Below are 12,936 nucleotides of genomic sequence, written 5' to 3'. Positions count from 1 at the left end.
ATGAATAAGAGAAACGCAGAAAAGAGGGGTTAATAATGAATTAACGGGTCAATTAATGAATTAACAGATCTAGAAAACATTAGTAAATTATTTATCAATGCCTTATTTATTACAAAATACAGTAATACCATAATATTAATAAAACGGTCAATATTCGTTTCCTATTATAGCCTTTAGAGGGCGCTACTTATGAAAATTGATCCTACAGAATTCAGCCATTACTCCAACTCTGTTGTGTGAATCTATCAAGTAAACTAATATTAAAGAGGATACTTCCTTTAACCGCTTTCAAAACAAAAGTCGAATGGCGAAGCTAACCCTGGGCAGTTGTTTGACATGATGGTGCTTTTATTTTGAAGACCGATTCTTGTCACATCCGGCGTTGTTCGCGCTAACTCTGGCAAAGCTAACTGAGCTAACTACTGTCTTTCAGCAGCATCCAAACATTAGCTTGCTGAGTAGCTTGTAGCTAGCTAAACTCCACAAACTAGTCGAAGCTAACCTATGAGTCGCAGGAGAAACTACAGTTTCGCTGAGACGAGCCTGACTCCTGAACTCCACGGCGCCTTCATGGAGCCTCCCGGGACAGCCAGCCGAGCCGACGGCGATTTCCTGGAGCTGGAGCCCGACGAGGAGCTGCTCTGCTCGGTCAGCGACATCACCGAGCACCTCGGCAGGAACATCACCGTGGTGCTGGAGACAGCGCTGTCTGAGATCCGCAAAATGGTCAGCATCCGGATCCGAGTCCTGAAAATGGAGCTACGAGAGAAAACCGAGGAGATCGAAGTGTTGAAGGCGAGACTGGACACAGGCCAGAGGAACGGCAGGGATCCGTTCCCCGGCGCGGCGACCACGGATCCATCTACAGAGGCGGGCTACAAGAAGCCTGACTTCAGCTGTGGAACCAAGCACAACAACGCCGACCCCAGGAGAGTCAAAGCTGTCATGCCCGGGGTGAAGAAGGAGAACATCGACGCGATCTGTGACTATCTGATGAAAGACAAGAACTCCAGAGGCTGCGCTGACATGGACGGGGACCAGAGCAGCCAAGCCAGCGGCGAGAGGGAGGCTCGCCCAGACCAGGACCCGCACTCTCTGAGCCTGTGGCCTGACGGCGGCATGGCGGGCTCCGGGTCTGGGCACGGAGACTCCGAGTCCACCACGGATGATATCTTCAGCATGCTCCCCTCTGGCAGCAAACGGATGTATGACTATGAATGGATCGCACCGATCGAGTATTCTTCAGACCTGAAAGGTAAACACACAGACCCAGTGGTGAGGTGTGTGAGTCACAGAGGTGAGGACACACAACCTGTACAACAGATGGAAGGTTAGGATTGATAATAGTAAAAATACAGTGAACAAACTCGTCTGACTGACAAAGTTAACAGTCAGAGTTAAAGTTAACAACAGTGAAGTGTTGTGAGACTGACACAGTACAGGGGGATGGTAGGGACCCTCTCCCTGTCTGCAGTAGCTGGTGTAAAGACAGCTCCTGTCTGGTCCCCCTTCAGGCAGCGTTTTTCCCACAATCGCCCCTCTCAGCGTTTGGGGTCAGGGCTTAGGTTGGGTTATAGTTAGAAGCAGCAGAGATAACCAGTTGGTGTTAGGTTCAGGTTAATATGAGAGGAAACAGATTCCAACTCGACACCAGCACCAGTCAAAACTAAGTCCTGATGTGATGTCAGTATAGTTTGAGGTGATATGATGTCACACGGTTTATACTGTGGTTGGCGTCTCTTTAAACACACAATCTGTAACTTCTGCTTCTAAGTTTCTCTCAATCAAAACAATAACAAAACACAGCGTTGAGTGGTAGCGTGGGATCATGGGAGTTGTTGTGTTCACCACCATTACCGTAAACTCCTCCCGGTTTGGATTCCTTCAGTGTCAGTGGTTCAGGAAATCAAACAGACCTGGTGATTCGAACCATTAAAAACACAGAATGAAGCAGTTTGACATTTAAAGTCAGTGTTTGAGCGACGCTGTACGGAGGACAGAGACTCAGGGAAGAGCTGGAGCTGAGATTGATGCTAACCTTTGTTCTGATTGTTTCTTTAATAACTTACGAAGCAGACGTTCAGCAGGTTTTTACCAGCAGCTGAATTATCCACAGAGGTGTCCTCCTCTCCATAACAAACACACCCGGGGATTAAAACCAGTAGAAACACTCAGAAAACAGTTTGACTTTAAAACTCAGAGATTCACTGACGCTCTTCAGTGACACAGGACAGGACGTCTCCAGCAGCTGGGAGCTGAGCTGTCTAACATTTCCTCAGCTTGTTTCTCTGATAACTTCAGATCCAGACGTCCGACGACTAAAATCCTTCGTCTGGTTCAAATATAGAGCTGAAAACCACCAAGGTGTAAAAAGTGTATGTGGCTTAAAACTAGATAAAAGTCAATGTTGAGCTTCTGTCAGACAAACACACTGACACATGATCATAGAGGATATGATGTCACTGAGAGGCGACCAATGACACGAAGCGTTACCATGATTAATATCACAGATTTCTCTGGTTTGAGAAGTGATGGAAACATTTTTGAAAATGTAAGAACACAACTGAACGACATATAGAACATAGGTCTAATAGTTTTTAGATGTTTTACTGAGCTGCAGAGAACCTGTCCACCCTGAAGACTAAACACAGAGGTATAATGTAGCGTACACAGTTCAGTGCAGTGAGGAATGAACACAGCTGTTCACTGAGGAAACCAAACAACTGCTTCACAAGCACATGGCACAACACAGGAATGCCAAGTCCTCAGGTCAGGACTCAGCGGTCCACCTCCATCTGAAGGACAGTCCTGGTGGAAACACTGATCCACTTTGACCCTCACAGCTTCATGATAATTATCTACTATAATTATTTATTCTGCTGTCTTAAAATGTATCAGATATTATGTTTAGAGATAATATTAACAAGTGTTTTTTCTTACTCACTACGTAATAATTGAGATGTTTTTAACACATATCATTTTTGGGTCGTCCTTCCGTCCGTCTGTCCTATTCTCATGGACACGTTATCTCAGTAACGCCTTGACTGAACTTCTTCAAATTTGGCAAAAACATTCACCAGGACTCAAGGACGAACTGATTAGACTTTGGGGGTCAAAGATCAAGGTCACAGGGAACCTCACAAAACACTTTTTAGAAAATATGTTTTTCTTTTTTTCTTCTTTCCTTTTTCATCTTCTTTTCTCTGTCCCACCCGAAAACTTTCAATAAGTCAAAGTATTATGATAACAAAAGCCATGTCATGTTATGTCATGTCATGTCATGTCATGTCATGTCATGTCATGTTATGTTATGTTATGTTATGTCACCCTCCTTGTCTTTGTCTTGCCTTACCAAAAAAAGTGTGTTGCACACAAGAAACCAAAAAGGTAAAAAAAAAAAAAAAAGTCTGAGTCTGTATTTCCGCCCTAGAATCTGTGTAAAAGAGTAAAAGTAGCTGCTCATGTTCAACACAGACAAAACACTGAACTCCATACCAGCTACAGTCAGCAGCTGCCTATAAGAGCCGCTCCCCTTTATTTTTTATGATTGACAACTTCTCATCTGGTGGAAACAGATGTCCATAAGAAGCTCTTCCCAGATGTTCGTTCTTCTGTATTGAATATGAAGAGCTCCATAAAGACATACCTGAACGTCAACTTCCTGCCAGTAAATCTTTTAGTAAATATGTTTCAGCAGATCTCTTGTCAGTTTGTCGTCATGGTAACCACTGACCGAATTCTATTCGTATTTCCAGTGATGAAGGAGCCCGAGTGTGAGAACGCCCTGACCGCTGAGACGGACAACGAGGATGAAGACGAGTCGTCGAGGAGGGAAGGAAGCGGACTCGACCAGAACCAGGTTCCGCTCCCACACGTCCAGCCCCCTGACTTCTCCATCGAGCCCCAGAGCTCTTCAGCAGAGGGAGGCAGCCCCCTGGAGGGCAACGCAGACAGGCCCGAGGCAGGTGGGTAAGACGGGGAGGGGAGGAGGGGAAGGACCGACAAAGAGAGATGATGCGAGCCAGGGCTGGATGACTGATGTCACATGACTCAGCTCCAGTCCTCACTCCTCTACACTTTAATAATAATAATAATACATTTTATTTGGCAGCGCCTTTCACAGCACTCAAGGACACTTTACACAAGATTAAAACACAATAAAAATGATAAAAAACAACAGACAGTTAAAAAGAAAACAATGAAATTACGGCGAATGAGCAGATTGAAACAGATGAGTTTTGACTTTTGATTTGAACTGGGGTAAAGAAACAATGTTACGGACGTCTGGTGGGAGAGAGTTCCAGAGTTGGTGCTGAGGCGGGCGGATGGCATAGAGAGGTGAAGGGAGGAGGAAGACCTGAGGGAACGAGAGGGGGTGGCAATGCGGAGGAGATCAGCCAGATGGGGGGGGGGGGGGGGGGGGGGGGGGGGGGGGCAGGTTGTGAATGGCTTTGAATGTATAAAGAAGGATTTTGAACGTGATACGGAATTTGACTGGGAGCCAGTGGAGCTGCTGGAGGACGGGGGTGATGTGGTGAAAGGCTCTTATTGAGGTCCTGGTCAGGTCCACAACAAACCAGCTGGACCACATCTGTCTCTTTACATGTTCATGTTTTTTAATAATACTCACAATCATATCCCCTGCTCTCTGATTTCAGGTCAGCAGTTCCCCTCTCACACCTACATCTGCTCTCTGTGTGGAACCTTCTGCCCCGACTCCATGTTCCTGGAGGAGCATATTAAACTGATACACTCAGACTCTGCTGGTGCCCAGACCCTGCAGGCCCTGCAGTCCACCTCCTCCGCCGCACCCACCATGGGCGACGGCAGCGGTGAGTCCAGAAGGGTTGAAGAGGGGCAGAGCGAGGACGGCACGAGACCGGGACCCGGTGTCGGCATCAGGAGGGGAGGGGGGCTTGTGAAAAAGGAGATTAAAATTGAGGGGGGGTACGAGTGTGGGGACTGTGGCCGCCATTTTAACTACCTTGGCAACCTGCGCCAGCACCAGCGTATCCACACCGGGGAGAAGCCCTTCATGTGTCCGGAGTGCGGGGAGAGGTTCCGCCACGCGGCGCGGTTAAAGAGCCACAGGCTGGTGCACAGCGGCGCCCAGAGCCCCTTCCCCTGCCCGCAGTGCGGCAAAGGCTTCTCAGTGCTGTCCGGACTCAAAAGACACCAACGGGTGCACACCGGAGAGAGCCCGTACGCGTGCCCTCAGTGCGGCCGGCGCTTCAAGGAGCTGGGGAACCTGTACACCCACCAGAGGATCCACAGCGGGGCCACGCCCTACTGCTGCCAGCAGTGTGGACGCAGCTTCCGCCACCTGGGGACCTACAAGAGCCACCGCTGCACGCTGGCGCAGTGAACTGTGCGGGACACGGTGCTGACTCTGACTCTGAGTGTGTGTCTTCACTGTCTGATGTGTGTCCGTGTGGGAGGAGCGGGTCAGGTGGAGAACAGGGTTTGTTTTTTTCTGCCCAAGCTTTCATCAAGAAACACTGTGTGATTCAGCTTGAAGGTTCATTCTACACCCGGTTTGAGACTCAACTCAAGGTCCCCTTACTTATTTGAGTTTGCTCAGTTGAGTCCACATTGAGCCATCACAGTTAAAACTCCTACAGCTGCTCATCCACTGATGAAGACTGTGTTACATGGCTGAGAGCTCTGGATTAACTTGAGTTGTTTTGTCAAAAGCTTGTGTGAGGAAAGCATTCAGGTAGTAAGAGGTCTTTTAGTCAAAGTCATGATGAGCAGAGGTGGATCCAGGTCCACGTCCCCAGAGGAAGACCTTCTGGTTACTGGACTGGACCTCACCAGTGGTTTCTGCATGTTTGAGTCCACTTCCTGTAATCTGGTTACATTTAAAAGATATTTCCTGTTTATTACAACTTTGGTTTGGTGCTCACAGCTTTGTCCATCATTTTATCTGTTATGATGACTCTGTAGTCACCAAGGTAACAGCTGAGACCTGTGACATCATCACAGTCAAAGGATCAGTCAGGAAACAACAACACCTGAGATGAGGTGAGGTTCACTAAGTTTCAGCTCTAAAAAGTTTTATATTTAACTTTTTATCTTTATTGAACTTTTAGCCTGTAACTTTTGGAATGAAACTTTTTTTCTGGTGTCTGTCCTCAGCCAAATAAAAGACGAGTTTTAGTTCATTTATACTTTGAAAATAACAAAAATGTCAAGGATTCAGAGTGGATGAAATGCTGTCATCACGTTTCTGATAATCCCTCATCGTCCAGGAAAACTGTGCACAACTACTGATGTTCCTCAGTGAGCTCAGTGTAACCATGACTGATAAAACCAACGGCCAGAACTAAAAATAAAACTGAATCATTACCAACCTTTAATACAGAATACACCCACATCACAATCAGACTGTGGTGTGGTTTGAAAATGGTTTGTATTAATGTATAAACTATTAGAAGTTGGAGAATTAAAGAGTGAAATAAATTTAAGAAAAAGGACAATTTGAGAACATTTCACACAGAGGCATCAGTTTCAACTATGACAGGTAGTGAGTGAGTTTGGTGACGTGACATTTAAGGAGCTGAAGGTGAAGATAAATCCATGTTTTGATTTGGTCTGTGACCCGCTGAGCCTCCAGTCCGGTCCCGACCCCTCTGTGCGGAGGTGGATCTGTTAGAACGGCAGCGGGACGTCACCATGTGGACCATCTGTGTAACTGCAACAGAGGAGATCTGGGTCATACTGTCAGCTGATTGTCTGCGTGGTGCTACGTGTAGAGCAGAAAGTCCATCATATAAATTTTTAACCAGTGTAATCTTACAGTGTAATCGTAATGTTACAGACTATATATTGGTTATTTTATATGTTTGCCTGTTTGACGACTAAAAAAAAAAAATGCTGATCGAAAAAAAAAACCTGCTTGAAGGAAAATAAAAAACCAAGTGTCTGGTGAGTTTACTCATTAGAAAAATGACTGAAACATGAGTTTCCAGGTCGTAGCTCTGAGTGGAGGAAAACAACGTATCCAAACCTGTGGAGGTGAAACACTAACCACTGACAATCTGCTTTCGAATAAACAGTTGTCTTAAAGTCATGAATGAGTCTGGAATATTTATTCACTTGTCCCTCACTGTCCCCTGAACACCTCATGTGCAGACTATCGGGAGACAATGCAATTTACAGATGTTCCCTGAACACCTCATGCAGACTAGATAGCTGATGCACTTTACAGATGTTCCCTGAACACCTCATGCAGACTATCACTATATGATACAATTTACAGATGTTCCCTAAACACCTCATGCAGACTATCGGAAGACGATGCACTTTACAGATGTTCCCTGAACCCAACGTCAGGCAATAGGTAGATGGTAGCAACAGCACATGCAATGCATTGTATAGAGTGTTTGTGGGAGGTTTAAGGGGGTTTTGTTCTCTTTGCAAAATGTGCCAATATATGAGGGGCCACATGGGGCCCCTGTTCCCCTTAGGGGCCCACAGCATTTGCCTTGTTTGCCTCTCCTGACGGTGCCCCTCTGTCTGTATTCAACAATGTGTGAAGAGGTTTAAATGCAGCTACAATACTACAGTAATCATAAAACAATGTCGAAAATGTTTTTTTTAAATTGAGAATTCTGGAGCTCCATAGTTTAATATAATAATAATAAGCAGGTAAAATGTATTGCATCAGTTCAGTGTAATACACTGTGGACAGAGTGTATCAGTAATGTAACAGAGATGCATCAACAGTGAGCGGCCTCAGTAGTTACAGTCCACTTCACTGCCAAAGGGACAGTCGATATGGATCGTCTTTGGACTAATCATTTGTACCTTGGAATGTTTAATTACCTTCATTCATTCATTCATTCATGACATTTGTCCATGACCCACTGACATGATGTGTAGTTGTGTAGAAAAACAGAGGGTAGAGTGCAATCTAACCATTTCTAGGTACAAGTAATTAATTCAAGAGAACACATTAATAATTAACGCACACACATTACCTCCCACTTTACCTCTGATAAATCATTTGTGTGAATTAATTGCAGGGTTTGGGTTAACTTTAGGAAATGAAGTATCATGAGTGCCCTCCCTGGACGCATAACCTGGTGCAACCTCGCCATCGGGGGGGGGGGGGGGGGGGGGTGGGGGGGTCAAAGGGTAGAGATAACCCAGGGGGGCTCACACACCTTAAAGGTCTATGGTTGACCCTTAGCACAGTTTACTTACTGACTTATATCACTGCCAATACAATTTATTTACATATAAAAATGAGCTGAAAACACAAGTCAACTATCCCACCCACCCCCACTGTTACTGTAAAAATGGTGCAGTGGAAAAACAAGTCAAAACACTGAGTGAGCAACAATCAGGGGCTCAGAAAGAACAGAGAGAGTAAAGAGAAAACGAAAGAAGGAGAGTATGAAAGGTTGAGCTGAATGCTGCAGGTGAAGACTAGCATGTAAAACTTCACCTCTAAGAAACACTGGCATGCTCACTTCACGAGGTTATTATCATGCGTTATTATATTGCTTCTCAGTAGCAAGTTGTTCTAAAGTCAGCAAGAAAATAATGAGCGTTCTGATATCAGCCTGTGTCACTACAAGGATAATGACCAGGAGCTTATCTGAAATTGACTGTGTTGGTTTTAGAGCTGAGGGCGGTGGGGGTGAAAATGTTGTTCATTATGGCTGCCTCTCATCCAGTACATGCCAGGACATATAGATTAGTATTTGAATGATCAGCCCCTCAGAATAATCAAAGTGTCTGAACTCTGCATTAGATTGACCTGAAAAAATAATTTAAAAAATAAAAAGTTTGAACACTGCAGCTGCAAGACAGAGTGTCAATATCAGAGCTCAGCTGTGGAAGTCTACAGCTGCTGATATTAAAATGAAATCATTCAATTACAGTTTTTCTTTCTGTGTGCATCATGTGCACTGGTACGAAGCCCTTCATTAGAGCAGGTCATAGCGCTTACATTTGATAATTAGATATGCTCCAATAAATTGATTATCCTCTTTTCATTTATGTCACATCTGACTAATGAGCGTCGAGAAAACAGCAACTCAGTATTTCCTAAAGGAAAGTTTGAAAATTCTGAATATTTCCCATTGACACACCAATGAAGAATTTATAAAATAACTAACTAACACAAATTCTTATTATTATAATTCTTCTTCTTCTTCTTCTTCTTTTTATTATTATTACTACTACTACTACTTAAATTTATGCATTTACTAAGTTCGTAGTAAAACAGTAGTTCTTTTCTCATTAACTCAAACATCGCTCTGTTATTTCAGAACCATGGACAGCGCTGTTTGTTCGTGTTGTCAAGAGATTTATTTATTTAACCTCACAACACAATGTACGTCATGTAATGAAAGAAAAGTTAAAGGAGCTATTTGTACGTTTTTTTTTTTTACGTTAGCATTAGCAACTGTTTACTTACAAGCCTAGAAGAAACGTTGTGAGTTCAGCATCAAACTTTATTCCTTTACTCACTAACAGCTGCATCCAGAAGTGGAAACAAACATGTTAACTCATGTTTCTATCGCTTCTTTTCTTCTGCTGTCGACCTGCAGAACACGCAGTTTCCCTCTCAACATTTCCTTTAACAGAGAACAGGCAGAACACAGAGAGCAGTCAGAGAACAGGCAGAACACAGTCAGAACGTGGTCAGTCACAGTCAGAGAACAGGTCAAGGAAAAAGGTCAGATGATGTCAGAATGATGTCATAATTATGTCATAATTATTTCATGATATCAGAATGATGTCATAATTATGTCATAATTATTTCATGATATCAGAATGATGTCATTATGATGTCAGAATAATGTCAGAATAATGTAATATTGTGTGTGTGTGTGTGTGTGTGTGTGTGTGTGTGTGTGTGTGTGTGTGTGTGTGTGTTAAGACAACGGTGCAGAGCAGGACTGACTGATCACAAGTTTTACAGCTGTTGTCACACTGATCTTCACATGTTGGCTGTCACCAACAGTCTGCAGGCTGTAACAGAAAAAAAAAAATCAAATAATCCAGTTATATTTGTTGTTTTTAACATGAACCAAAGAGGGAGGATTGAAGTCGGCTCATTTGTTGTTTTTTTAAAATGTCCCCTGATATTATTCTAGAGGTGAAATCAAACAGTTGAAATGTTCTCAGAACGCAGCGACAGTCTGAACCTTCAGCGTTTCACTGAATAGTATCTTTGTTTCACTGCTGTGAGTTTAGACTGAAGTAAATGACATGGGCTGAGCAGCGCCCCCTGCAGAGACACCTTCTAACTGCAGGGGGCGCTGCTCCTCTGCACAAAAGCCTGGGAACAGCTATATGAAAACATCAGATGTCAGTCTGTTGCTGAGCTACACAGAGCTTCATATAGTTTCTGCAGGTGGAATAACACAAAACACAATCACATGAAAAACACTGTGGGATGTAACACTGACACATTTGGATTTTTATATAAAGAAAAATCATGAAAAAAGATGAATATGATGGATGCCATGAGACATGATTGGATTTGAATTTAATCCAAAAAAATAAGGGCATGTTGTATCTTAACACAAATTACAAATGAAACAATCTTTCACTCAGGGAGCAGGGGGATGTAAAAAGATCATGTGATCATAAGGGTGGGCTATAAATGTCCAAATGAACCTCCACCTGAAGGTGAAGAAGAGCGGGAGCCAGAGCCGGGGGGATCCATCATGACAACATGCTACACACTGATGAGAAAAACAAGTAGAACGAGATCATGAAAACCCAAAGAAAAAGAAATCTGATCTTTCATTGAATATGGGAATGAATGAGTTTAACGAGGATAAACATGGATTTACATTAATCTGTTTAAAGCCGATGTTACATTTAAATCAATCAACATGACAAACCAAGTCAGTTTATTGTTTGAAATGAATATAAGATAATACTTGATTAGTGTTGGCTAAGCTTTTGCTTAAGTCAGGTTTGTTTTGGTGTGTTAAACATGCTATCAATGCTAATGCACACAACTTAACTGCCATCCACGCTTCAGGACAGCTGAATGTGGTCTATTGAAAACATCTGCTGGGTGTTAAACTGAGCAGCCTGTAATGTCGAGGGTCTGTTAGTCATCTGTCTAGTACTGAGCTTGGTTTGGGTGCAAAGAGGTTCCAAATATTGACATTATTTACATATTATGTGGTCTAATTAGTGTCAGTTTAGGGTCCTTGACGTGAAAAAGTTTGAAAACCACTGTTATAGAAGATACAATATTCAACATGTTCGTCACAGGGAAGCGCTTTGAATTGCAACTGGATAATGGATGGTGTCCATTCAGCTAAATAAGAAATGCTCAGCCACGTGCACAAGCACAAAGGTTCCTTTCAGGTCAAAGATTTTACAATGTGGTGACTTCACACACTTTTCTAGGCTGACCTTGTTTATTACGGTGGTCTACGTGGAGAAAACCTTTTAGCAGAGTAGAAACTTCTGGCTGCCGAGGAGCATGGAGACGAGAGCGCAACCTGGAGAGGCCAAAACTCATCAGGGTCACTAAACATTACAGAGAACATTTAGATATGATGAGCGTGAGACAAAACTCATTTATGAAGAGGATGTAAGAATATCTTGTTTCTACCATCTATGAGCAGTTAATTACTTACATTAAAGGTCCCATACTTTACATATTCTTAGTTTAGTATTTGAGCATTTACAGTAGTAGCATTACTGTAAGCATGTAAATGTATTATCATATACAGTATTTAACTAAATCCAACCTTTTAAATCAGCTAATTAAAAATATATATATACTCTATTTAGTAAACTTACTGAGTAATAATGGAAGCACATATTTTTAATATATTATAATACACACTGTCAGGAGTCTCAGTCTCAATCTTTTGCCCATGAAAACACATTTGGGAAGCTAAATTATATTGTTGAGAGTCTCCAAAATAATGTTAAATAAACACCACATTTTCTGCCACTCGCTCGTTTACTCAGCTTGTTTCTCTGATAACTTAAAGCTCCATATTTTCCTCTTCTCCTGTGTTTTATTTGAAGTGTTGTTCATAGGAAGATATAGGGGGCCGCTAGCAGGGGGACAGACTTTCAGTTTTGCTCTTGAATATTTTACAGCATCAATAAAACCTCTCCCGCTCCACCCCCTGACATGAACTGCTCCCTGAGGGTTTCTTAAGTAGTTTGCATTTAGAGAGGTTTTCCGTGTAGAGTTAGAACAGTTAGAATGGTTTTCATTCACGGGCCATGTTTCCTAGTTTGATTTGAATGCACCTAAATGACTGAGTTTTTCCATATTTGCTGTGTCGTGCAGTGCAGACTGAGGATGATGTCACACTTGCTCTCGTATGAATGTTATTCTATTATTTAACTCATCGAAGTGTTACAGGAAAGTTATAAATAACAATATTATACTTTGCTTGCTTTAGTATGAGTTGTTATTTTCTATACAGTGTCAGATCATTCTGCTATTTTACTATCAGCAAATACTATATATTGTGACTTTATAGTTATTCATATGATGCTGACATATAGAGTCTTTTAATAAAGCTGAATCCCCAATAAATCTGTTCCCTCATTGACGTGTTTTTCTGTATCTGTTGTTGAGCAACTTTGAAATTGTGACCAGTTTGACCGTGTGTCATCCGAGCAGCAGCCTGGCTGTTCACACCAGAACCACATTTCTCCACCGCTCAACAAGTGATTTAGTGATAATAATCTTATAATGACCTCATGAATCTATAACACAGAGCTTTTATGTGTTCCTGGATGAGTAGGGTGTCGCTTCTTCTGCAACAGTGAAGTTCAAATGACCATCAGTTGATGACCAATGACCAGTTTCTTAGTTAACCCGATGTTTTGCCTCACCCCTTGGATTTGTTTGCCTGACCAGATTGATTACCTGCATACCTAACCAGTTTGTATTAAAGACCATGCCTCATCTTGTGGGTGTGATAC

General features: G+C 42.8%; 1 protein-coding gene across 1 annotated transcript; it reads left to right on the top strand.

The window, feature by feature from the left end:
• Positions 1–21: 21 nt before the first annotated feature.
• znf16l (zinc finger protein 16 like) lies at positions 22–7,072 on the top strand. The gene is made up of 3 exons (XM_056368324.1): positions 22–1,255; positions 3,756–3,965; positions 4,659–7,072. Exons 1-3 carry the CDS (start codon positions 505–507, stop codon positions 5,363–5,365), a joined length of 1,668 nt encoding a protein of 555 aa, XP_056224299.1. The 5' UTR covers positions 22–504; the 3' UTR covers positions 5,366–7,072.
• The last annotated feature ends 5,864 nt before the right edge of the window (positions 7,073–12,936 follow it).

The sequence above is a fragment of the Seriola aureovittata genome, chromosome 23 (assembly GCF_021018895.1).
Source record: "Seriola aureovittata isolate HTS-2021-v1 ecotype China chromosome 23, ASM2101889v1, whole genome shotgun sequence".
NCBI lineage: Eukaryota > Metazoa > Chordata > Actinopteri > Carangiformes > Carangidae > Seriola > Seriola aureovittata.
The sequence above is the reverse complement of the archived record's forward strand: the minus strand, read 5'-3'. Positions and strand labels throughout refer to the sequence as shown.